Source organism: Scaptodrosophila lebanonensis, unplaced genomic scaffold (genome assembly GCF_003285725.1).
Source record: "Scaptodrosophila lebanonensis strain 11010-0011.00,11010-0021.00 unplaced genomic scaffold, SlebRS2 tig00000043-arrow-pilon, whole genome shotgun sequence".
NCBI lineage: Eukaryota > Metazoa > Arthropoda > Insecta > Diptera > Drosophilidae > Scaptodrosophila > Scaptodrosophila lebanonensis.
The window spans coordinates 13,478,542-13,503,557 of NW_022060545.1; the positions used below are offsets into that span (position 1 = coordinate 13,478,542).

Genomic DNA, 25,016 nt, shown 5'->3' on the forward strand with positions numbered 1-25,016 from the left:
ATACTTGTACGTCATGTGCATACTATATACATGTATATGCATGTTTAAATCTAGACAAGAGTATGAGAACAATGGAATGTAAGTAGTTAACATCAGACGAAGCTAGTCGCCTTTTGCACAATTTCTACATACTTGTATTAGGCACGTTTTGTAATGTAGCTGCTGTAATATAGGCTAGGCACGTAGCACGTATCATTATAGAACGCCAATAAATACTATTGTCATATATTTGAGGTAGAAAGTAAAATATAACAGCACAATACTTTCAGCATTATTATTATAATTTTAAAAACTTTTGACCAAATGAGTACAAGTCTTTAATTTGCCTTTACATGCAGACAAATATCTGCCAAAGTTCATTTTTACAATAAACTCATTTTATGTTAAATTAAAAATAAATAAATCGATCTTAGAGGCTCGCGTGATCGCTTATATTAATATTATCCTGCGCACAAAGCAACCTAGGTAACCAAAAATGCCGCACTTCCTGATCTTTAAATTACGTTTTCAGAGACGTTTATCAATAATATTCGTACACCGCCTTTTTCCGCCACTTCCCGGTTCGATTTCGATAAATAAAAGCCCAAATGGCTATGGCGGCTAGCTAAGTCGGAACCAAGTTTTATTTTAAAATAAAAAAAATACGCTTGACTAAGGTGTGGGTGTGTGCTTTTGATGAACACAATCATTACATCGCGATATTCATTAAATTTCTTTTATTTATTATTACATTATTATTAATTCCTAACTTTTAGTTTAATGGAACAATAGCTTCTATGGTCTTTAGTTCCTCTATGTATAGGATAATGAGTGCAGTATGTAGAATAAGTTTTAAACCAGAACATAATTATTAAAGTGTCCCTTTTTATGTGTGGAAATGTTTGTATATATGTGTGCGTCCAATGATTGGAAAGCTTTAATCGTAGGGACTACATTTAATGGTAACTGAAAATTAACTAATTATTCTGGTGCGTTGATTGAAATAGAAGGAGCAAGAGATTAATGTTAGCGAAGATTAGATTTTGGTTGCTTATGGGATTGTAAGATTTTTTAGAAAATGTTAAAATATCAAATTCAAATCGTAAAACAATTAACGTGAATATTCTTCCTGCCATATGGACATCAGTTCCTAATTACCAAATCTCTTCTTTTAAAGACCTTTAGAAATGTGTGGGCAATATACATATTTAATAAAAGGATATTACAAATATATATTACAATATATATATATTACAATATATTCCCACAATGTGAGTTCGTTCCCTGCCCACTAGAAGAAGCGTGGTTAAAAATTGCCAAAGTCACAATCAAATTTAACAATTGTTCTAACTAGGACAGATTTTAAAGACAGATTAAAGAGAGAAATACAAATGTTTTGGAACCGGTTTTGAACAATTAGAGGAAAGTCAATTGAAATCCAGCAATGGAATTAAATACAAGTAATACTAAAACCATACATATTCAAAGCTCGAGCAGACAGCGTTCGCTCCAAGCTGAGCAATAATTAATAATTCAAAAAGTAAACAACAACACCAGCTAAATTAAAAAAAAAAAAAAAAACTTAATCAAATATCTTCATTTAAATAATGAACACTAATTATAAGGCATACGCAGTCCGATCCGTGCCAGCTAAAAGCTGCCTGTTGACCGGCTCGCTCACTCGTCACTCGACTATCTCTCCCAAATACATACTCACACACACACCACACATACACACACGCACATGCACACGCACACACAGAAGCTCGACAGATATAGCTAGGCATTGGGCCAACCCGCATCGCGTTTTGAAATTGCGCCGCTCAGTTGATCAGAGTCACTCGAACGCGTCGCTGCTCGAAATATCAATCCGCCGCTGAAACTGATCGCGATTCAAAAACTACGTCCATAGTTCGTGTATATATGTGTTTTAACAACTTTTGAATAAGCAAATACAAAGCGTGCGCGTTTTTGTTGGCTGCATTGATTTGACGCCATCATTGAACATCGTCATAAATTGCCGGGCAACAAAATTAATAAAGGCCGAAAGCGTGTGGAAAGATGTTAAACTGAAATTGTGTTTACTCGAGTGTGTGTGTGTGTGTGCGTGTGTAAGTGAGAAAAAAGCTGCCAACAGGCGCCAAACATTTATTTTCAAATTCGTCTATGGCCTAAGGACAATTAATAAGAAAATCGAACTAAAAATTACAAATATTTGAGTTTTAATAAAAACGTAATACTTTGTGCGACAGCTGCCATGCGGAAATTTTAACAACGTTTGTAAAAATCGTACAGGAATAAAGCCCATTATTGCTTCAGACATTTCACATTCATCAAACAAAAAAAAACAAACAAAGTAATAATACTAAAGAAAAAAAGAGAAATTCTGAATCAAAATCAATTAATTGCTGTTAAAATTGTTAATTATAATTGTTAACAGTACACAACAGAACTTGGTAATTACCTTTTGCAATCAGACAACCAGCCAGCCAGGCTGCGAACAGGCTGATACACAAAGGCACAAGCACACACAAACATTCATCCTCACCCTCACGCGCACATGCATGTACATATCTACATACACACATACCACTTATGTGTATATGTGTGCCGTATAAATGGCTGTTGCTTTAAAATCTTTGTATTGGTGCGCTCAACAAAATTGTGCGCCCCAACAATTTCTCGTCATTACCGTCTATTATTATTGTTGGCGCTCATTTCATTTCGTTATCTGCGTAAAGCGCGCTCTATTCCAACTCTGTCAACATTGGTATTGCCGATCAGGTCGGTTATCGCTCGCTCTCAGTCCCAAGCCCCGTCCGAACTCAGCACCCGATGTACTGCTTGCAATTATCAGGCTTGTGCAAGCATTCTTTGGTTGTCTTTTGCCCTTTTAGCTTTATCAGGATTCCTAGAAAAGAAGCAATATTCATGAAAGAGCTTTATTGTTCAAGACATACCGGACGATTTGCCAACACTCTTAAGGTTGCGGATAACCCTTTTCAATACTAAGTATATAGCATAATAAAAATCGGGTCTTGGCCAATGCATTCATAGTTATTACAAGCTTTAGCTTCATTCATACGTACCAGTATGTACATAGCTCTGCAAACTAAGCCGTTGAGTAAGCCACATGACTATTGTATTTTGTATTATTAATTTTATGCAATACTAGTTTTATACTGCTCTACACAGAGCACAGTGGTTTCAAATTTAAGTCCAGCTGCACGACAGTGCTAATTTAATTTGGCACATCTGATGCCGCATTTATTGCTTGGGATTTACTTCTCACAACTAAGAAACCTATATTTAACTGTTATAATTAAGAAAATGTTTACAATCGAGGTCAAAAATATTGAATATTGAAGATATATTTTTTGTACTACAAAAAAATTACTACTCGGCAACTTTTTTTAATGGGGCATAAAAGCTTCATCCGGAGAGCCAAAATCTTTGAAAAACTGATCCTTACAGACGAGTTATTAATTGCTAAAGTATTTTGAAGGTTTTATCTAGCAACTTTTCATAAGCATTTTACCCATCAAACATTTTCACTTCCAAGAGACATACTATATTCCACATGATTTAGCAGTTCATAAGCATTTATTTAAGTCACCAATGACTATTTAATGCGAGTCGAGCATTCTTGAGCACAATAAACCCATAAATCGAAGGTCCTTTAATTATACAGAAATTAAACATACAGCACCTCTCGATTAATCCGTTATTTAAGTCAAAAACTACTCGTCTTTTATTTGTCTAATGCAATAATTGCTTACTCTGTCTTTTTACCAGAATCTCCAAAACAAAAAACTATTCAATGGAACGATTTCCAATTAGTTTTATCATCACACAACAGTAATTATACCCTGTACCCAAAAGGGTACAAGGGTATATTAGTTTTGTGCGAGTGCACATGGAACACACAGAAGGAGGCTTGGTAGACCCCACAAAGTATATATATTCTTGATCAGCATGACAAGCCGAGTCGATATAGCCATGTCCGTCTGTCCGTCTGTCCGTCTGTCTGTCCGTCTGTCCGTCTGTCTGTCTGTATGAACGCAAGGATCTCCGAAAGTATAAGAGCTAGAATAACCAAACTTGGTATACAGATTCTCCTGAGACCGAGAAAGGACGAGTTTGTTCATTTTTTCTGATCCACCCCCCCACTCCCCCCCTATTAACGATTTTCTATAACTTCCGTAATTCTTGGAATTTTTAACTTAAATTTGGTAGACACATCCAGTTAGTAATTATATATCCGTATACCAAGTCTCATTATGATAGAATGATCGGAAAGAAAGTTATAGCCATATAACCAGGCCCAATGCACACATACATACATATGTACAAGTACACAAACACGCATAAGGCACGATTCTGATGTAAATGTAAATGTATGTATGCATGCATGGAATATTTTATATTTAATTTAGTTAATTAATTAAATTAATTTAGTTAATTAATTAAATTTAATTAATTAATTAATTTAATTACTTTTTTGTGGGGTGGTACAGGGTATTTAAGAGTTGAGCCTGCTCGACTTTAGCATTCCTTTCTTGTTTTTTCTTATTTTCGTTGTGAATCATTTCTCTCCTATAAGTATTTAACTTTTCATAGTTTAACTCAGCAAATAAATTTATCTTACAGATGCGCAAAATGTAAATAGCTTAAGTTAAGCAACCGTTAATACATGTGAATAATTATGTGCAAGCGGCTGACAAAATGGTGATAAAACGGTGCTAAGCTCAGAAAAATCCCAGTTGGTTGGTTGGTTGCTAACAAAATAAATACATATATAGACTTTGTTTGTTTGTCTATGAAAAATGAATTATAAGAATGAAGCGGAAATGAATGAGATCTTGAATGGCAATACACAAAACAATCATCATTCTGCCAAATTACCGAGTGGGAATAATTGCAGTACATCGTCCACAGATTCGGGCGTTATATTTATTGATAACGTTGCCACATTCAATAAGTCGCAAAATGAAAAGGCAACGGCCAAAGAAACAGATTACAACAACAGCGCTGAGATAAGGAAAGGAACTGATAATAGCACCATTCCGATAGCGGAAGTGCAACGTATAAGCATCGAGCAAACAGTGAACATTAAGAATGCGCCACCAGTGTCAAAAGCCAAAAAATGCTCGCCCACCCTCTCCATTCGAAGCACAACCATCTCGATAGTGTCCATCGATGAAAACGCTGTCGACTCTAGTTGTATCGATAGCGACTCTGAGGCGGGAGAAGATGCCGATGCGGAGGGTGATCACAATGGGTACACGGTGCAGAAATTGGGCCAACAAATGACCTACCCGCCCAATAGTGCAGATTTGCCGCAGCTCAACAAGGGGCTGACGGTGATCGGCCAACAGATCAGACCCAACAACTTCCTGCCCAGTAATGGCCTGAGCTTACCAGGCCCTGGATTAGTCGCCGAGCAACTAATCAATGGAAATTTGGCTGCTACGACCCCAACGACTCCGCAAGTTGCCGTCACAAACTCCACAGACGTCACCATCGGTGACAAACATTTCTACGAGGGCCCCGTCACGATACAACAGTTTCTTATTGATAATCGCGAGAAATGGAAGGCAGTTGATGGCGATGGTCACGATAATCCAGGCTTCAACGGGACAGCGGCACCAAACGGTCCGGTATCGAGTAAGTATTGCCTAGAGAGGGAAATACCAATTGCCTGCTCTCCTGAACACTGCACTGATTCGATTTTAAAGTTTATTTCCGTTTCACCTTGAGTTCTTGCCATTGCTTTTGTTTGCTTTATGGGCGGGCTATTGTGTTCGCGTGCACTTTGTGTTTATTCAAAGCTTTAGCGTTGCGCTTAGCGCAACGTCTTATAAATTATTTTGGTTATACGAGTACATATATAGTACAGGCAAGCTTCTCCAAAGTTAAAGTAAATGGAAAAAAAGATGAGTCGATTTTATTTTATACTCGTATAGAATTGAAATGGGAAACAGAAAACCCGAATTATGTATCTGCGCTTGAACAATAGCCCCCATAACCAGGTGAGGAAGAATACAAAGTATACACTTAAATATAGATGTTCGTTCACTATACCAACTCGATAAAGTCAAATTAATTTAGGAATTTAGGAAGATGGTTCTTATTGCACTTGCTCTCTAAAAGATATACATTCTTGTGGTTGGTTTCAGACTTAATGAGGACTTTTGTGAATCTTGGGTATATTTTACATAATTTTATTTAGATATCAGACTTAAGAAATCAAAAGAAATTGTAAGCTATTTGGCTAAAATACATATCTAATAGTTATATAGACACTTATTATAGATCAGAAGAAGTGCTGTCTCGCTATCGCAAAAGACTGACATAAATTCTTTGAAGAAACGTTTGCTCCGAAATAAATATTGGCAGAAATTAGTCTTAGAATTGTATAAAATGTAAGCTCCAGAATGGACTGAATTTCTTATGTTTGAATATTATTTCGCTCAAATAAAAAACTTTGCAATGAAAAGCTTCAGGGAAATTTTTTCTATAAATTACGTACAATATTAAAAAGTTGTACTGTACGCGAATTTCAACGGCTGTATTTATATCTGATGCCTTTCTATTGAAAATCACATTATTTATACGCCCCGTATGGCAATATGTTACGAAAGGATTAAAATTCAACACAAAGAATTATACATCACGCATACGCACTGTCGACCAAAAACTGCGCAAATTAAAAAAGCATACAAAAAATGTATGTTCTAGAAAACTTCAAGAAACACACACGTATACTCATTGACATCTGGCTACACAATGTGTACGTGCGAGTGAAATTCTCAATTATCATAATTAAAAAGGCCGCGAAAATGCCTGCAAAGAATTGTGGGACTATGTATCGCACCTAATTAAAAAGTAATACCAGCCCAGCTGTGCACAGGGGCGTCGATTAGTGGGGTTCAGGTAACTAACTAGGTCGGTACTTCACCTAGCAAGAGTATCAATAGTACTATATCAAATGCACGTACGCGTAAGGAGGGGACTTTTTATGGCTTTGTTTTCTGCTGCTCATCGAAAAAGTAAATAAATTCTTGAGCAAAGGCCAAAGAGAAAATATACTACTCAATCCGAATATATCAGCAAAAAAAATAAAAGTACCGGCATTCTATATAGAATTCGAATACTGAGGCCAGTCGTTAATATACCGTGCACCGGTCATGTTGAGCCAAGCGTTTCAAATATGTCTAAAGTGTCAGAATGTAATCATACAAGTAGACACGAGTACGAGTTCTGGTGTGGTAGAATGTTTTGGGACTTGTGGTCGGGCTTGTCATCGTGAATGCAGCGAACTGACCGAGCAACAGCTCGATCTGATGAAGATGGTCCCAAATATAAGCTGGCAGTGTGACAAGTGCTTGGGACAAGCTCGAACAGAATGGCTTGAAAAACGCCTGCGAGAGCATGAAAAACGTCTAGAAATTTTAGAAGGTTCCCTAGAGCAGCGTGCAAGTGAACTAATTGGTACGACTACCTTGTGGAGGCTTACGAATTCCAAATGTGATCTTAAAATTTCACACACATGTATATTTTCATCTCCTTTCCAGGCGCGAAGTCCGGCGAACCAGCCACAAACGCTTCAACGCTATGCCCCGGCCTGCCGCACACAATTGGTCGCAAGGCCCTTGTAATAACCGGAACATTTGTCCTGCTCACAATTATTCTCGGCGTCGTCCTGGCGCAGACAACGACGTTCTTTGAAGAAACGGTGCATAAAAGTAAGAATGCTGATGGCGAAGATTCCAGACAAAATATTCCAATCAATTCAACAATAGGTATTACAACATTCTTAATTGGTAAACGATCATCTCTGTCTCTAACAAGTGCTTATACATACATATATTATACAAGTACTATATACATATAACAAAAGTGGATCGGGCTAAATCACAAAATTCGATGTACTTGTATGTATGAGTTTGTCGATATGGTTTTCGTCCTTGTACACGTGCATTTAAAAATTCTGTAAACGTGAAACAGTGTTGTAAAGTGTGACACAGTGACCTAAGTGTTAAGTTGAATGGAATATTCCTCACGTATGTAGGCCATGCACTCATAACTCCGACTAACCGCCATCTCTTTGTGCCGCAGACGATGATGTGGTCGCCAATGGAACTCTAGAGCTCGTTGACGTGGGAAGATGGGGCGGTTCTCCATCAAAACATCCGTTAGATCGTCTTAGCCTTCCCGTGCATCGCGTGATTATTTCCCACACTGCCAGTGAGAGCTGTGAGTCCGAAGTAAGTGTTACGATTCCAATTCTCCTATCCTAGATCCTATAGTACGTTTTTCAAAATCCTGTTCTGTTTTTAGGAGGTCTGCAAGTACCGTGTCCGTGTTATCCAGGAGTTCCATATGAATGGCTGGGGCTGGGACGATGTGGGCTATAATTTCATGGTTGGTGGCGATGGGCGTATCTATGTGGGTCGTGGCTGGGACTGTGTCGGTGCACACACAAAGGGCTATAATATGGATAGCATTGGAATTTCGTTTATAGGCACCTTCAATAAAATATTACCAACGGAGCAGCAGCTACAGGCGTGCCAATTGCTAATTGCGGAGGGCGTGAGACTGAAGAAGTTAGATCCTGACTACAAGCTATATGGTCATCGGCAGTTGAGCGCCACTGAAAGTCCTGGCGCACTGCTTTACAAAATAATCAAAACCTGGCCACATTGGTCGTCTGTAGTATAGCCGCTCCAGTCACTTATAGTTTAGTTAATATGAAGCTGAAGTGTATTTTAGACAAGTGTGGTATATATATATGTATATTGTATTGTAATATAAAGTGTATATAATAAATCTATTTAATTTCATAATCCCTCGTATTTTTCAATTTACACTTCAATTGGATGTCATTGGCTTAAAGCTCTGCCCCAGATATATCATTCCATTTACTAACCGCCTTAAATTATAATTTCCGACTCTTTTACAGGACAAGACAACATTGGAGGTGGCAAGGTGCTGCGTTTTGTTGCACGTCCTGCTTGGCTCGCTCAGCCCCCCCAAAATCCGCTCAAGGCACTGAAGCTGCCCGTCTCCCTAGTCTTGGTCATGCCCACAAACACGGAAAACTGCTCGACACAGGTATGTGAACCATTTCACCCAAAAAGGATCTTCATTCTTAACAATATTTGTTGTTTTTTTTTCTTCTCCATAGGCAGAGTGCACTTTTCGCGTGCGATTCCGCCAAACGTATGACATAGAATCGCTGCAAAATGATGATGTGGCCTACAATTTTCTAATTGGCGGCGATGGAAATGTGTACGAAGGGCGTGGCTGGGACAAAGTGGGCGCTCACATGAAGGGCTACAATGAGCGTAGTCTGAGCTTTGCCTACATAGGCTCCTTCCAGAAAATACCGCCCTCGCCGAAACAGTTGAATGTGACTAGCCTACTCATTGCTGATGGCATACGACTGGGAAAAATAGCGCCCAACTACAAGTTGATGGGCGCCATTACACTAGAGCCAACAATTACCGAATATAAGGCCGAGCAGCTATATAAGAGTTTCAATAACTGGCCACATTGGTCTTAATCTAAGCACTATGATAATTTTTTATCTTTTGCCGTTAAGCTTCTTATTTACTATATATGTATTTTGTATATATCTAAAAAGAGTGGCATATTTAATTTAGTTAGATAAGTTCATGTTTACAAAATTGTGATACACACATGGGAAATTCTCAAAAAATAAACAAAAATGCATTAAAAACGGTATTTCATTTCATTCAACAGCTCCCACCAGGGGATTTTTGTTTTTAAATCAAGGACGACGTACTAAGCTGCAACTAAATGTAATAATTTAAATCAGACTAATCTCAAATCATACATATGTACATATCCGGTATGAGTTCCAAGAAACAAGCTTCCTATCTGGGCCAAAACAATGTGGCTAAAAATATTACTATTCATTTTTTAATGGCTCTACAGTTCGCTAAGATCTTATAAGCTATCGTGAATAAGATATATTTCTAGATATATATCACTGGATATATTTCTGTTGCTGCCCATGTAGTGGTAATTAAAGAACAGAAATCGGATGGATGACATTTTTGAAAGAGCAATTCCAGCATTATCCAATTTATTTTGTTCACTACTGAAAACCTGTTTGCCACGCATTTTCCATGGGACAGTCTAAGCCTAATGAGGCTTTATTTGTATTTATCATTACAAACAAGAACACCGACTCAACCCACAAGTGGCGCATAAGAGAATACGATTGCTATACCAAAAATATTCCACTTGCTCTTTTGACAAAAAGGTGGACATAATTTGCATTTTAGCCAAATCACTCGTAGAAGACAAAAACAACCCGAACCGGCTGCTTTCAAGCCGTCAAAATTCCAGCTTTAACATCAAAAGCTTTCGGTTCTTGTTAAAAACAACAACGAAAAGCTCTCACCGAACCGGGGATTTTCGCAAAAATATTGCGGCAGATCGCCCAAAGCTCATTCGACGTTCAGTAACCAAGAAACAGCGCATTTGATTAGACGGAGTACAAGTGAGCGGAAAATCACCGAAGCTTAAGACCAGATGAAAGACCAGCAGCAACCTCAACTTCAGCTCCAGCCCCAGCTGGAGAGTCAAAATGTTCAGCACCAACTCCCCGCAACACAGATAAAGCAAAACAACAAGTTGATCTACCTTATCAGCGTATTGTTTCTGCTAGTTCTCACGAGTCTTGTCTACTTTCTGCTGCTCATAAGTAAGTAGTAACCAAAAGGTAGAGCCAACTGTCCATTGTTACAAGTGTCGCAAACAGCCCACACACCGACAAAAGCGAGCACAACACTCCGCATACTCGATCGCAGCGAATGGAAGGGGGAACCACCCTCCGGCCCTCGAGCACATCTTGCCACACCGGTACCAAACGTTATGATTTGCCACACGGCCACCGAGGGCTGTGAAACCGAGGTGAGTGTCTGTCCTATCTGTCAATTTTTTAAATGCCCCACACTAACATCCCTTATCCCCGAACTGTGTATTTGTGTTGTGCCTTGTCGCCAAAAGGGGCAAACTTCGTTACGAATCTAACAGATAGAAAAATGTCTGGCAGATCCCACGCAATACTTGTATTTTAAGTACCAATGTGCCTAATGAGCATGAAAATACGAATCGCTTTAGAAATAATTCATATTATAGTCTCAGGGCACCCCCTTTGTCGAGATCGCTGGACTGCGCATTTTATTACAAAGCTTTTTAATTCGGATATTAAAAAATGTTCGAAGTCATTGTACAATCGTGTCTCACTTTTTTTAAATTCTTCAAATAAATAAATAGTACGGTCAAGTATGTTGTAGATGTGCTTTGAACGTTCTGAGTGGTTCCCCGAAGGTACTTACATTTCGTTGAGGCTTTCTATTTGCAGTATTAATTATTAGTAATTAAAATATATTATTATTAGTATCCACACGGAGTAAGTAATTATATTCGACAGTTAATTTTCTAGCTTTGTTTGGCTCCACCGATCCAGATAAGTTAAATGAAAATTATAATAGGAATTTTTTAAAATTCACTTACCGAATATATATTATAACTAATTTTGCGTTGCTTGACAAAAATAGAATCCAGTGCGTCTTTTATTAACTTTTTGTCATTCTTGATCCGGGAAGGAATTCTTATGTCTCTTTCGTGCCCAACGCCTTATGGAACGTTTGCATATTTGAAATGCTTTACTAAAGCGTTCGTTACATTGGTAATCTGACAACAATACTATTGATACGTTGATAATTAGTACACCAGTTCTGGAGAATTAAATAACTTGTAAGTCGGTTGTAGAAATTACTGTTTTACCATCTGGCTATGAGACTATCAGACGTGACACAAAGCGCACTAATTGATGTGAACAACTTTTCTAGATTCAATCTCGCGTGTGCCTCGTCATATACTATTTTGTATATATGTAGTACAAGTATATATGTTTTTGGGTTGAAAGAAGTAAAACGGCTCCTCAATACTAACACATCTGTATAAACTATCAGTCTAGTTTTATTTTCGTTGACGCCAAATAATCGTTTCTTGCTCTGCTTCTCAGGATGTTTGTATCTATCGAACGCGCGTCATTCAAAACTTTCACATGCAATCCCTGGGCTTTTACGATATTGGGTACAATTTCTTGGTCGGCGGCGATGGGCAGGTTTATGTGGGACGTGGCTGGCACATTCAAGGTCAACATGTGAAGGGCTACGGCGCCGTTTCTGTGGGCATTGCCTTCATCGGCACCTTCACAAAGGAGGCGCCGTCGGCACGTCAAGTAGAGGCTTCCAAGCAACTGATGGAGGAGGGTGTCCGTCTACACAAGCTGCACGCCGATTATCGCATCTACGCACACCGGCAGCTCAGCCCCACCGAGAGTCCCGGACTAAAGCTATACGAACTGATGCAGCAATGGCCGCGCTGGACCGAAGATGTGGGACCTCGTAAGTGCTTCGAATGGTCCTTATACGAAGTTCCTTCTGATGTTTCCACCATTAATAGTTCGTCGGCTCAACAATGAGACGCTGAAGTTTGTGCCACGCGATTACTGGTTGGCGCAGCCCGCCCAGCAGCCTCTGAAATCCCTCGAGCTGCCCAGCCAGCGAGTGCAGTTCATTTCCACCAAATCTGAGCCTTGTGTGACTCAGGCATCGTGCACCTTTCGAGTGCGCTTATTGCAAACCTTTCATATCGAGGCCGATAACGTACCGGATATTAATTACAACTTTGTTATTGGGGGCGATAGCAATGTCTACGTGGGCAGGGGTTGGCAATATGGAACCGATGCGGTGGGGAAAACTAAAGAATTTGATGGACTAGTCGTTGGCTTTGTGGGTCAAGGACAAGGTAGTCCTGAACAAATGGAAATCGCTCGTGCACTTCTAGCACAGGGCGTACGACTGGGACAACTAGCCGAAAATTATGAGTTGAAAAATAATCTGGAGACGACGCCTTAGTCTGCTATTCATGGAAATAGCTTGTGCCATGCCAACTGCTGTAATGATATCAATTACTTTTAAGGAATAACAATTAATTTTCTATCGAAATAAACATGGCTTTATGTATAGAGTTTCAACAATTATTTCTCTACCACTAGAAAAAATCGCTCTCAATATTATTATAACAATATCAAGCTGCACACAAGGATAGGCCTATTGCAAAATTTTAAAACGAGATTTCAACTTAACTATATACAAATCATACAGGTTCTTTAGGCAACACTTTGTGCTTACAATTGGCTAAATGACTTCAAATTTTGGAATTTAGAACGGAGAACATGGCTTCTACTTAGTCGATTATATAAGCTACAAACAGTGACAATTGGGATGCACAATTAATGATCCAAGATGCGCATGTTGCCCGAAACAATCTTATTTTCGAGGATAGCGCCGGCGGGTATATCAATGCGATCGCCATGGTTGGCTATTATGATGACAGTACCCTGAAATAAGTAAGACAGCTTTAGAAGAGTTCAATAAAGAGTACCCAGCTAACATACGCGCAGAGAAACACCACGTCCGAAGGTTACATCGCCGGACACGGTTAAATGATCCAACTCAATGATGTCTGGTATGTTAGCAAATCGACCCAGGAACTCCTTAACCTTGGAGAAGTGATTCTCGCCGAGCTTGACCAGCGGCGTGGTGGGGAACATGCGTTGCGGCGACATAACCAGACTGCCGTTCTTAAGCGTATATAAATTCGACATGACAAGCAGGAGATCAGAGGACTTCTTGACGGGCAAGAAACGTGAGCGCGGCACATTGATGCCGACAGAGCCGTCGAAGCACTTCATGGCTGCACCCACAGCTGTTTCCAATTGTATGACGCGTGTTCCGTTCTCCAGAGTCTTGTTGTTCACGATTATCTCCATGTTAAGCGTGCGCTCGCGCAGTACTCTGTCGATGGCTAAAATGGAGCAGCATTTTAGGGGCTTTTTAAAAGTCTGCCTGAAAGTAGACTACACACCTGCCAAATTCGCCCAAATGTTGTTCGTATTGAAGAATTTGAACGTCTTTACGGACTTAAAGTCATCCACATGTTCCTTGGGCACCTGCGCAATTTCCAGCAGTCGGAGCTTGTTCTCAAATTGAATAAGCGTGCCACCCTGTTTACGAATATAGTATAGTCAAGTTCAAATCGGGTGATCGAATGGGTGGACTAGAGGGAATGATTACCTTAACGTCAGCGCGGGTTTTGTCGGTTACCTCCATGACAAAGTCAACAGGGGTGCTGGCACGCTCCTCGCCCACCAATTTGTTAAGTATGTTCAAGTCGACAGTGGCGCCCAAGTTATCGATGTTGGACAGGAAGCAATATTCGCGACCTTCTTCAATGAATCTCTTCAGAAGGCCAGAATTGCGGAAGGTGTCGTAGAAGTCACCGTGGCCAGGTGGATACCAACTGTTAAATTGAAACTGCAATAAGCGTTTGAAATAAAGAAAGCCATGAACAATATACGCACGCCTCCATATCCTTCTCCACATCAAAGTCTTTGGCCACGGGCAAGAAGTGCTCGCGACTAATGCGCGGGAAGCAGCTCTGATTGAACGTATGGATTTGTACACGGAAACCCTTGTATTTGCGCACAATCTTCTCCGTATCTTCGTCAGTGTTGAACGAGTTCATAAGCACCAATGGCACATTAGCGTCGTAGGTCTTATTCAGATGCTCGATCTGCTGCACCGTCAAGTCCAAGAAGGTCAAGTCCGAGCGCACGGGTATAACACTCTTAGGCCCGTGGCAGCCCATAGAAGTTCCCAGACCACCATTCAGCTTGATGACGACCAGCTTGTCCAACATGTTGCGAATCTAGGAATGAGCATAGCGATTAACAACATGGTACCATAGGACTAGTGTTAGGTTATGTTTGTTAGCGGAAGCTGCGGTGTTAGCCAATTCACTATGGAGGTTCGTTAGTAAATAAATAAAACCAAATCTAGGGCTTTAAAAACTCAAACTAAATACAACATTATTAAGTTATACTTGTAAATAAAAACGAAAGCGACCATAAAGCCCAATTAGTTAGAGATTGAAAGCGTGGCCATTAGGGAGCCAAAGAGAGCAAAGTTCAGACAAAGAGCAATACGAAAGCGCCGAGAAGCGTAGCAGGTAAGAAAATACTTTTACCTCATTCTATATATACATTTATATACATATGTATATAGGCAGACATAAGCCAAAGAGTTGTTGTCGCAACAACAACAATGAGAACAAGTTGGGCATACACAGTGTTCAGTTTTCAAGTCAATAAACATGAAAATATGCAAAGGTAAAGAGAGATATTATTATATCATTCAAGATTTTTGGAAGGGTAGAGCCAAACAAATGGTACTCGGAATCCATATTGTTAGGTTCAGACTATGAAATACTTGGTTCCATTGATCAGCTGGTTAATCCAAAATTTGAACGAACAATATTCATAGTCTGAACATTGTTTTAATAAAACCCATGCATTACTATTAACTAACCTGTTCATTTTTCGGCGACTTGAGGTTAGAGTAATTCATTACAGCATTTTCGGGCAGTTTTTGGATTTTATTCCAGTCTAAAGAGGGTCCCTCTAGAAAGATCAAGAACACAACAAGTTATATCAATATACAAGTACAGCGGATTAACGGAATTGTTTGACTTACCCTCCTGTAGAAACCGGCCAAAGAGCTCGGCAAAGCGATTCATTTCGGCTTGCAGGGCTGGCCTCCTCGCCGGTTCCGTGGTCTGCAGCAGACGATCCACGTCATTTTCAAGCAGACGGAGGGCATCGCGTTTTGTCACCTCGTGGAATTCCTTGGAGTCGGATGGGACGCGTTGATGGCCGCGTACCTGAAATCAAGAAAAATACACTGTACACAATCATCGGTAACTTCGTAGCCATGAACAACGATTAGGCTGTTAAGCAAAGCGCAACAGCAACAGCAACAGCAAAAGCTAAACGCAGACTCACTCAAGTGACAAAGGTGCAACAACAACAACAACAACATAATTAATGGGGAAACGTTATTGCTGTTGTTGGGGTAATGCGCGAATGCCCAATTACTTTCAACTGCGCAAGCGCCACAGACAGGTGTTGTTAACGAAGGCGCGACAGTTTTACTAAGACTGTCAGAAGTTGCAGAGCAAAATGCTGCCAAGGCGCATTATAACCCTTTCAATATTGTGTATTCTGTGCGATTATGCCACCGGAGGTGTCATGGACAACATCAACGATGGCCTGAAGATCGCTGGGAAAGTGTTTGGCATCAATACTGCAGCCGATGTGGCCAACCTGGTGGCAAAGGCTTTCTCTGGCGCGACAACACAACGCAAACCTGACATCATGGGCGTTTTGCGACAGGGATTTCAGTCACAAGTCGATAATGAAGACCAGAGATACGAGCAGTCGGAGCAAGATAGTGATCCTGAGAATGCACAGGAAGTACCGCCCCTGCAGTCCCAGGAGTATGGATCACGACAGCCAACGCGTCAAAAGCCTGCCCCACTTTTCGATTTCAATACCGGGCAGATGATGACTAATATGCTGCATATGGTGGGATTTGATGCTCGAAAATTGGGTGCACTGGCCCTCAATGCTCTAATAATGATAGCCCAGGCGGTAAGTAGTAAGTCGACGCTAAATATATAGATAATACAAATCTATAGATAATACAAATACACTTTCGATTGTTACTAATGAGAACTTTTATTGCTGGTACGATTACAAAGTTAATAACAAGTAAAAGTAATAAAGAAGGACATTGGTCCGATAATATTTGTATACTCTGTAAAAAGCCATAATAAGTTGTTGACAAGGCTCAAGGTAGGGATTTAATAGAGTACATATTGCCCATGTCTTTCTGACAACTACAAATACGAAAAGACAATTTGTGTATGAGAATCTGATTTAAATAACGACAAACCGAACAAATTGGACTACAACTGATTATTGAAAACGGACACTACACGTGCTTATCGAGACTTACTATATAAATAATTATGAAGAGCATAAGAAAGTTGTTCGGTACTCTTATTATTCACTATATTTTGATGAACACTACATTTTAAAGGAATATTAATCTCAAACCTTTTAAGTATATGTGACTTTTAACAACAGATTGGTAGTGCGCTGATGCAAGGGACACGGGGTGAGGGCGGATTATTCGGCACATCACCACCGGGCGAACGTCCAGCAGAAGAAAACCGCAGTTCCGGACCTGAAGCGATATTCGAGCCAAATGATCATCAGCCACGCTCATTGCGTTCTGGCACACCCATCGATTGGTTTCTACAGCGGCCAGGGAAGCACACGAAAAAACTGGTGCAACAGATCATGGATCGTGAATTACCCGATCGCATAGTGAACATGATCGAGCAGAGAGAGAATGACCCAGATGGCGGAGATGCCGGGTGCCTGAAGCTGCTTATGTGCAAGAGCTCCCCCATTATTTGGGGCATGCAAAAGTCGCTGAAGCAGCGCCTGAGGAGAAGTTTACCTACAGAAAAGGAAGAAGAAGAGGAAGATCCCAAGGGGAATGATGAAACTGAGCAAGAGTCCAACAGCTACTTCAATACGGGAATATTTTTCCAGCACTTGCCCAGCATTGCCGAGTTTCGTGAGCACGGGGAGCAGTGTGAGGCTCGCTACGCAATTGGCTGTCCACGAAATAGAACTCAATTCCAGACTCGAACATAATTATTAATACGTAGGAGCTATTTTTAATACCTATCATCAATAAATACTTGTTGTTTATAAAGCTTGTGTGCCATTAAATTTAAATAGCTACGACCTTGTCGGTGGCTACAACTGATTGGCCAGATCGCTGACTGCTGTGCTTGGCCTAATGTTCCATGAAATGACCTCTAAAATGCATTTGACTTGTGTAATTTTGCCAGCATCATCATTAAAAAGTGGAGCTTTGCAACGTATTACACTATCAGCAATGATAACGAGCCCGCCTAATCTGAGCGCATTAACTAAAATAAGTACGCCGACTTTATTGACAGAGCCAGCACACGAAGTGCTGGGCAAACGCGCTAATCTCTTGTGAAATGCGCCGCCAAATGGCATTTCAATTTCACAAGGTATTAGATGGTTTCAAGTATTTGTATAGGGTATATAGCCAAAGGGTAAAAGGGTATACTAGCTTACTGCGATTGTAAGAAGGAGTGACAAAAAAATAAGGTTTGGCAGTGGCTTTAAATAATTGCCATCAATTTAAAGTGGTTTTAAAGGTCGAAGCAAATGTTTATTAAAGATGGGCGCACATTTTTGCACTATATACCTATTTGGGAAATATGTGATAAGCCTGAAGGATTGTTTAAATTTAAAAGTGTGTAGAAACTATTGATTCATTAAGCTCTACAATATAAACAATTTTGAAAAGGAAAGCCTAATAAAGTTTACTTTCGCTTAATTTGAAAGTTCCCTGCTGATTGAGAGGGTTTATTAATTTTAGAAAATTTAAATACGAATAAAACCTCTTTTCTTGTTAAGTCTAAATAAATTGTAACTTGTGAAACCACAGGAAAGAAAACAAATAATTCAGAATTCATACCAAAATGGTTTACAAGAAATTAATTTCAATATTTTTTGGTTTACTAATCATTTAGGTAATAATTATTGCGAATCATTTAACAAGCATTAGCATTAGTTTATGATTATGAATACAATATGAAAATATTTACAGATTATATTGTCTGGACATTCAGCGTGACAATAAACTTCAAAGCGTCGGCCTAACTATGCTTATCAAAAGTCAGTGCCCACACAATTGGAAGGGGGGTTGTAGGGGTAGTGCAATGCTATACGTAAAGTGTTCTATAATTGTGTAATTATTAATAACAAATATACTGGCATTGATGAAGGTTGCGTTATGTTATAAATTGAATATCCAAGCTACTATTTTATCATGAACCTGTAACTCTTATTGCTCATATATGGCGTTATCAACAAGGCTGGAAGACCCAGCCAACCATTTTTAGTACTTTTGGCAACCTCTTCAGTTCAATCTATCAATCATTTGACAACGCCATCTAGCGCTTGCGTGCGGCTGTCGCTCAGCCAGCCATTGAGGCGTGCATCATGCATCGGCGGGGTTAGGCGGGGCATTTTCGTTTGCAAATGATTGTTGTAATTGTCTTATTGATTGCGCAAAAAACGCAAAATATACAACATAGTGAAGAGTGCCTCCGGGGGCGAGTCGACGCGTAAAGCTATATGCCAGACTGGCGCCGAGAAGTGACGAATATGGCGGTTATTTTTAAATTCCAATCATGATAAGCAAGTTCAGAGGGTAGGTGTTTGAACTTCAGGAAGGTCAAACTTAGACTATCAATTCATTTCTGTTTCGTATACCCTCTCAGAGGTATCTTGACTATAGCTCGTGCTGTGTAATACAGAAATAGAAACATGAAACAAATTCGAACGGGTCTCGTTCGATAACCAATCAAAATTTCCTATTTTTAATGAAACAATAATCGTAGAGTGTTCTACAAAATTGTAAAGGGTATATCACCTTCGACGTGCCACGGATTTGTTTCTATATTTTTTTTACATAATGATTACCAAGTCGGCTATGCATTTTGCGCACCTTTAAATTTTACTTTGAGTTTATTTTCCTACTTATAATGTGCTTAGCATATTAATTTCGAGCTGTAGTTAAAACACACAGCTGTTAGTAATTGTGAGTGCACTCGTTAATATCAGGGAGAGCCAGGCAACGCGAAAAGTGGTTTCTGCAATTGCTGCATGTATCTTGAAGATAAGATACACTTCTAGTTTTCACAAAACATTCATTGACAGATAACAATTATGGCAAAAGTAAAACAAAATAACCTAAGTATGAAAGCTGTTAAAAACAACATTTACAGAACTTAATTAAAGTATCATTTACGAACTTTGCGCACATCATCCATCTTAAGTATCTAATAACTTTAAAGATGTAGACTTTGGCGCTTTTAAATAATTTTATGATGTTATAATGCTGTGGCAGTATTTTCAGCTTTTTTGCATAACTAGCTTAACTGCAGAGTAGCTTTGCATGACTCATAGTATCTGACCATTAAATAAATAAGGTTTGTAGGATTTATCAATCATGTATTTAATAAACTGGGACAACTTTTTTTTTTTAATTAATTGCAATTTTTGTTTACTTCATAGTCCCTAAAAAATCGATCATTTAAGTGCACAACTGTTGCTTAAACATTTTTTTTAATAAAGTAAGAGACGAGGCAATTTTCAGAAGTTTAAAAAAAAGGTTGCAAAAAAAACGAACCTAGATGAGCAGCTCACTCTGCGGCAAAACCATTTTTAAAATGTACTTCAAAACGAAAAATTTCACGGATAATTGGTTTAAGAATAAAGTTAAGAAAGGGACCGAAATTCCGCATCCATCTGTGTAGATAAAAATATCCAAATATGTACGTATCTCCAAGCATTGGAAGCTTTATAAAACATAATAAAAATGATTGTAATATTTGATATTACATGCCTAGGTATTTATGATATTTTTATTGTAAGCAAGCAATCATTAGCATGCAATTTTCACTTAAATAGTGAACAAATCCAATTGTGGTGATAAAATGTTCTTGGCACAAATATCGTATTCTTCTGAGTTATTAAACTTACACCGGCACGTTGTAACAAAATATCAATGGGTCTAATGCCGGATGTCATTGTGCGAAGCAAACGTAAGTATTTATGTTTTTGTTAAACAAACAATTAATTCAACTTTTGGCTCTTGCTTATTTTCAAATTAGGCGCGTAATAATTCAAATAATAATACTTGGTGAGCGGCGACAAGTAGTACGAAAACCGACGACGACGACGATCGCGCGTCGACTGTGCAATTGAAAATACGGGTAGAATTCAATATACTCGTATGAATTTGAATTTGAATAGAGTTTTTCAACGTAAGCGCTCGCACAAGTTAATACCAGCACAGGCCCCAAGCGCTGCGTCAAGTGATAGCGCGACATCTATGTGTGAGTGTATCTGTGCGACAGCAGTGAAACAAAACAAAAATTGTTAAAAGAAAAATAGGAAAAAAAAAACTAAGTACAACACACAAGAGCAAGTCGAGTAGCTCGTCAGCTCGCCGGACACTTAAATGAGCAAGTGCGCTAGAAAAATAAAAACAAAAAGGCAGATAAAGCCACAACAGCAGAGCAGAGTGTTCTCCAAAGCATTGCCAGCGGAGCAGCGACCGTTTATCAGCAACAACAATAACACACAGAAATATATACATTCGTACATTATATACTTGTTATGTGTCTACCTTATAGCAGAATGACAAATGCAGAGACAGCCGAAATAAATAGATTAACTTTTATCGCAAAGCAAGGGCTCGGCTTTGTGGACCTTATCAGAGCACGTATTCACGACCATAAAGCAGAAGAGGCTGATTACAATTTGATTTAATTGAATGATGTGGTGAACATTTTCGACCCACACAGCATGACAGCATAAGAAAAGGTTATTTCAAATACTTGTGACATTATAGTTTGTACATATGTATGTAAATAGGGTCCAAGGTCACAATTCCAAACCAATTGTCCCAACACAAATCAACACAGAGGCAAGATTTTGGGCAAACAAACACACGTCACGTATAAACACACACACATACTATGTACATATATGTATGTATGCCGACAACGCTCAACACTGACTAGGTCACTTGAAGGTTAACGTAAACAGTGCACAACCCAAGAGGTCGCAGCATTCGTAAAGAAAAAAACCCGTCAACAGTCATTAAAGGGTGCAGGTGTTAAATCTTTTAATAGAACTGGATCCAAAGCCGGCACAAGCTGTTGCATTTGCTGGAATGCTGTTGCAGTTCAATGCACCTGCAGTTCCAAAATGCAAATACTCTCTCTCACACATTCGCACACTCAGGAAAAATAAGATTCAGGAGTGAGGGAGTTTTACCGTTTAGTTTCTTAGATACTTACCTTGGCTTCGTGTGGTACATCCAACATTGTAAGGATTGGTTAAAAGCGCTTAATAAATTTTAAAAACGTAAATTCAAATTGCTGATAATTGCTTGCAATTATTTAAATTAACACAGAGGCAGCACACACACTCGACAAGAGAGAGCAAGACGTAGTAGCGTTAAGTACTACAAGAACTCAATAAAACTACTGGCGGGCAAACAATTAAATTTCAAACTAACAAAGAATTTAAATAGACTGGCGGCGTCTCAAAACTGAATAAACACACACGCTCACCAAGGCAACAAAAAAGCAGCGACAACGATATTAATTTATTGAAGTCAGATTTGTGCGGGCGGTTGAGAGAGAGCCAAATAACAGCTGTTTCGCTCTACGTTTAGAGATGGCACGAAAAGCTAGCCCATTAAGGGCAGCGAGTTGGCAGCACTGTACGAAATGTCACAGCACAACACAGAATAAGATTAAAAAGAGTAATGCAAAATAATTGAGACACAGCTGCGCAAAACACAACGAAGCCCCATTTATAATCAAACATTTTTTAAGTTGTTGCTTATACAAATCAGAAAAAAAATGGGTGTCTGTTTATCCTGCTGTGGCAATAGCGCCGAGGAAGCGAATCTGATGCCGTCGCCGGTAATTATAAGTCGAGAAGCCCTCTAAATCAACATAGTATGAATGTACCAACTTTTTTTTGCACTGCAGGAGGAACGTCGTCAGCAACAATTGGAAGCGGCAGAACGCAGACGTCTTGAGAATGAATCGCGTGGTGTTAAAAATCCACAAAGCGTACGCCGACAGCAGCAAAGAGCAGAGGATCTGGAACGCAGGGAGGAGGAGGCAGCACGTCAAGGAGGTGCTAATCCCAATTTGAGGGTAAGTCGATGTGCCACAGGATTATTGGGTGTATACTTATTCTTGAAATTTCAGTGGCAGACCAGCTAAAAGTTGTTCCCGTGGCCGTGCACTGAAAATTGGCCCCTTTTGTTATCACCGTATACCTTATCATTATAATATGTGTACCGTGCATTTTGTATATTCTTGTATATTCGTACCGTGCATAAGCGGTCTTATGGTCTTTAGTGTGGCAGCTACAAGAATATCCAGTGTCAATTAGATATGGCGCTGGATAAAGTGTATTGCTACATTTTAAAAGTACGTATCTATGTATTATATATTTAAGAAACTATGTACTAAAATAAAAAATTGTGATTGATCTTGTCATACAACATTTCAAAAATTGAATATTGTGAGTCCCCTGAAATGAATTTAAGAATAGTTCCCTACTTTGTTGTCGTTTTAATTTTTAAAACGAAAGAAATTCGATGAACACTATAGTATAGGCTCCTGGTTTTGTTAAAATTTTATATTGCACGCTTAAATAAAACTCTCATTTTGTTATGAAATCGTAGAAATTGTACACTACAGTGTACCCGCTTAGCTCTAGAATTATGGTTTTACACACATACATACATATGTATGGATTATCCATCAGCGTACGTTAATTACGATACGATTTTTTGGAACAATTACGAATCTAATACGTATGTATTTAGATACAAAACAAGGTTCTGCCCTATTTCACTTTTGACATATTTGGTGATCTAAAATAAAGATAGGAAAATGTTAAAGTGTTGGTAAAATGCTTACTGGGTAGTGCGGCTCAGCTGTTGGTTGTTGCGCATTTCCCATTTCGTTCTGGTATTTTTCTTTGTTTTGGGTTCTTTTAATTTTTAAATATTATGTTATTGCATTTTGTTATATATATTTGCCTTTTTTGCGCTTGTAGCCAAGCAAAAACCATAAAAAAGGCACAGGCAAATTTAATAGACCCTCAGTTGGATGAATGGCAGGGCAAATGGTTTCCCCACGCTCCAGGTGAGGTCGAGCCGGACATGCAAAAAGTGCAACGTGTGCATTTGGAGTCAGATTCAGTGACCAGTGATGAATGGGCAGGCAAGTGGTTCCCACATGCGCCGGGCTTGACTACAACGCTAAGTGACAACTGGCTGGGCAAGTGGTTTCCACATAAACCGGACGCAAAGGATTTAACAACTGAGACGATTCGGGAGAAGACTAAATATAAAATTTGCGATGATGGTGTGGTATGTGTAGTATGTATAATCAATTCTGACCAATATAATACAGTGCAACCTTTTTCTCAGCACAATTTGGGAGTGGATTATGAACCTTCTGATGTGCGTCAAAACTACAATTTTCTGTGCCTTAGCAGCAACCACAGTGCCTTCGATCCGAGCATGGCGCGTGAGGCCTTGCAGATAGAATATTTCCTGCCCAGCGCCTTCATGCCGCCAACCAAATGCTTGCAAGAGCCCATCAACTATACCCATCAACCTCCAACGAAGTAAGTGAGCCAATATTTTTAACAAATTCTGTATCATCGAGCCGTCTTCTCTTTCATAGCGGCGCTTTTCGACCTTTGCCGGCGGTATATGGGAGCTACAAATATCTGCCGCCTCAACGATATCTGCGGAACTTGGCCGAAGGCGCCATTGTAATGCTCTATCATCCATGTGCCTATCAGGGTCAAGTGGAACAACTCAAACTGATTGTGCGTAGTTGCCTGTATCGTCATATAATCACACCATCGCCATATCTTACGCCTGAGCGGCCTTTGGCATTGCTCTCCTGGAGCAACAGTCTAACCATGTCCGTGGTGGATAAACGCCTGGTGACTCAGTTCATTAAGGAGCATGCCAGGAATGGCCCGCTAGCAGAACCCGATTTCGGGCGCTTCGTGGAAAGGCGAACAACGTACAACGCTGCGCTGCTGACGGAAGCGCATTTAGTAACTGACCTCGATGACAGCGAACTCTGTGGTTACCAGGAGATGTAGCACGTACATATGCATATTTAGCAAAAGGCTAAAGGACGAAACAAATTAGAAGCCAAACTGTGAAAAACTGCAATATATTTTACATTATCTTACCGTACTTTTGAATTCGTAACAATAAAAGGAACCAGTGTACCTGTAGTATTAGTGTTGAAAAGCGCCCAAGGCCGGTGTGGCCAACTTAGCGCATAAAATGATAAAGAAGAAGACTAACACTGACAGACGGTTGTTTTTTCCACTTAAATAGTTT

At 39.5% G+C, this 25,016-nt stretch overlaps 6 protein-coding genes across 14 annotated transcripts; 5 read left to right on the forward strand and 1 right to left on the reverse strand.

The window, feature by feature from the left end:
• The first annotated feature begins 1,851 nt into the window (after positions 1-1,851).
• Positions 1,852-9,724, forward strand: LOC115623238 (peptidoglycan-recognition protein LC). Of its 6 annotated transcripts, none has more exons than XM_030517493.1 (5): positions 1,852-2,435; positions 4,630-5,646; positions 7,557-7,784; positions 8,945-9,096; positions 9,170-9,724. In XM_030517493.1, the coding sequence occupies exons 2-5, from the start codon at positions 4,806-4,808 to the stop codon at positions 9,545-9,547; spliced, it is 1,599 nt and encodes a 532-aa protein (XP_030373353.1). In that variant the 5' UTR covers positions 1,852-2,435; positions 4,630-4,805; the 3' UTR covers positions 9,548-9,724. The 6 variants fall into 6 exon arrangements, with proteins under 6 accessions (XP_030373353.1, XP_030373355.1, XP_030373351.1 ...); XM_030517495.1 differs by having other exon boundaries at positions 7,557-7,727; XM_030517491.1 differs by lacking the exons at positions 8,945-9,096; positions 9,170-9,724 and adding exons at positions 8,101-8,249; positions 8,323-8,828 and having other exon boundaries at positions 1,853-2,435.
• Positions 9,725-10,493: 769 nt separating this feature from the next.
• On the forward strand, positions 10,494-13,066 carry LOC115623270 (peptidoglycan-recognition protein LF). Its single transcript, XM_030517549.1, has 4 exons — positions 10,494-10,717; positions 10,775-10,926; positions 12,047-12,431; positions 12,490-13,066. The coding sequence occupies exons 1-4, from the start codon at positions 10,546-10,548 to the stop codon at positions 12,942-12,944; spliced, it is 1,164 nt and encodes a 387-aa protein (XP_030373409.1). The 5' UTR covers positions 10,494-10,545; the 3' UTR covers positions 12,945-13,066.
• On the reverse strand, positions 13,022-22,123 carry LOC115623269 (UTP--glucose-1-phosphate uridylyltransferase). Of its 4 annotated transcripts, none has more exons than XM_030517547.1 (9): positions 21,916-22,123; positions 15,624-15,810; positions 15,459-15,550; positions 15,118-15,123; positions 14,453-14,799; positions 14,166-14,391; positions 13,957-14,095; positions 13,487-13,896; positions 13,022-13,429 (listed from the first exon to the last, which is right to left on the reverse strand). In XM_030517547.1, exons 1-9 carry the CDS (start codon positions 21,940-21,942, stop codon positions 13,322-13,324), a joined length of 1,542 nt encoding a protein of 513 aa, XP_030373407.1. In that variant the 5' UTR covers positions 21,943-22,123; the 3' UTR covers positions 13,022-13,321. The 4 variants fall into 4 exon arrangements, with proteins under 4 accessions (XP_030373407.1, XP_030373405.1, XP_030373408.1 ...); XM_030517545.1 differs by lacking the exon at positions 21,916-22,123 and adding an exon at positions 20,591-20,774; XM_030517548.1 differs by lacking the exon at positions 15,118-15,123 and having other exon boundaries at positions 21,916-22,117.
• Positions 15,839-18,071, forward strand: LOC115623272. The gene is made up of 2 exons (XM_030517551.1): positions 15,839-16,579; positions 17,078-18,071. Exons 1-2 carry the CDS (start codon positions 16,109-16,111, stop codon positions 17,654-17,656), a joined length of 1,050 nt encoding a protein of 349 aa, XP_030373411.1. The 5' UTR covers positions 15,839-16,108; the 3' UTR covers positions 17,657-18,071.
• A 255-nt stretch (positions 22,124-22,378) lies between the features above and the next one.
• On the forward strand, positions 22,379-23,117 carry LOC115623271 (small VCP/p97-interacting protein). Its single transcript, XM_030517550.1, has 3 exons — positions 22,379-22,548; positions 22,618-22,788; positions 22,843-23,117. Exons 1-3 carry the CDS (start codon positions 22,486-22,488, stop codon positions 22,855-22,857), a joined length of 249 nt encoding a protein of 82 aa, XP_030373410.1. The 5' UTR covers positions 22,379-22,485; the 3' UTR covers positions 22,858-23,117.
• A 269-nt stretch (positions 23,118-23,386) lies between these two features.
• On the forward strand, positions 23,387-24,907 carry LOC115622612. Its single transcript, XM_030516613.1, has 4 exons — positions 23,387-23,408; positions 23,702-24,017; positions 24,078-24,277; positions 24,337-24,907. The coding sequence occupies exons 1-4, from the start codon at positions 23,392-23,394 to the stop codon at positions 24,767-24,769; spliced, it is 966 nt and encodes a 321-aa protein (XP_030372473.1). The 5' UTR covers positions 23,387-23,391; the 3' UTR covers positions 24,770-24,907.
• The last annotated feature ends 109 nt before the right edge of the window (positions 24,908-25,016 follow it).

What these genes read in the sequence shown, in the direction of transcription:
- LOC115623238 (XM_030517493.1), top strand. Translation starts at nt 4,806, where the DNA reads ATGAATTATAAGAATGAAGCGGAAATGAATGAGATCTTGAATGGCAAT. An exon ending in ACCAAACGGTCCGGTATCGA is followed by an intron (nt 5,647 to 7,556) that starts GTAAGTATTGCC and finishes TCTCCTTTCCAG; the next exon opens with GCGCGAAGTCCGGCGAACCA. An exon ending in CGGAAAACTGCTCGACACAG is followed by an intron (nt 9,097 to 9,169) that starts GTATGTGAACCA and finishes TCTTCTCCATAG; the next exon opens with GCAGAGTGCACTTTTCGCGT.
- LOC115623270 (XM_030517549.1), top strand. Translation starts at nt 10,546, where the DNA reads ATGAAAGACCAGCAGCAACCTCAACTTCAGCTCCAGCCCCAGCTGGAG. An exon ending in CCGAGGGCTGTGAAACCGAG is followed by an intron (nt 10,927 to 12,046) that starts GTGAGTGTCTGT and finishes TCTGCTTCTCAG; the next exon opens with GATGTTTGTATCTATCGAAC. An exon ending in GACCGAAGATGTGGGACCTC is followed by an intron (nt 12,432 to 12,489) that starts GTAAGTGCTTCG and finishes CACCATTAATAG; the next exon opens with TTCGTCGGCTCAACAATGAG.
- LOC115623272 (XM_030517551.1), top strand. Translation starts at nt 16,109, where the DNA reads ATGCTGCCAAGGCGCATTATAACCCTTTCAATATTGTGTATTCTGTGC. An exon ending in TAATAATGATAGCCCAGGCG is followed by an intron (nt 16,580 to 17,077) that starts GTAAGTAGTAAG and finishes TTTTAACAACAG; the next exon opens with ATTGGTAGTGCGCTGATGCA.
- LOC115623269 (XM_030517545.1), bottom strand. Translation starts at nt 20,638, where the DNA reads ATGACATCCGGCATTAGACCCATTGATATTTTGTTACAACGTGCCGGT. An exon ending in TTTTGTTACAACGTGCCGGT is followed by an intron (nt 15,811 to 20,590) that starts GTAAGTTTAATA and finishes TCTTGATTTCAG; the next exon opens with GTACGCGGCCATCAACGCGT. An exon ending in GTGGAGAAGGATATGGAGGC is followed by an intron (nt 14,392 to 14,452) that starts GTGCGTATATTG and finishes TCAATTTAACAG; the next exon opens with TTGGTATCCACCTGGCCACG.
- LOC115623271 (XM_030517550.1), top strand. Translation starts at nt 22,486, where the DNA reads ATGGGTGTCTGTTTATCCTGCTGTGGCAATAGCGCCGAGGAAGCGAAT. An exon ending in CGAATCTGATGCCGTCGCCG is followed by an intron (nt 22,549 to 22,617) that starts GTAATTATAAGT and finishes TTTGCACTGCAG; the next exon opens with GAGGAACGTCGTCAGCAACA.
- LOC115622612 (XM_030516613.1), top strand. An exon ending in AAATTTGCGATGATGGTGTG is followed by an intron (nt 24,018 to 24,077) that starts GTATGTGTAGTA and finishes CCTTTTTCTCAG; the next exon opens with CACAATTTGGGAGTGGATTA. An exon ending in ACCCATCAACCTCCAACGAA is followed by an intron (nt 24,278 to 24,336) that starts GTAAGTGAGCCA and finishes TCTCTTTCATAG; the next exon opens with CGGCGCTTTTCGACCTTTGC.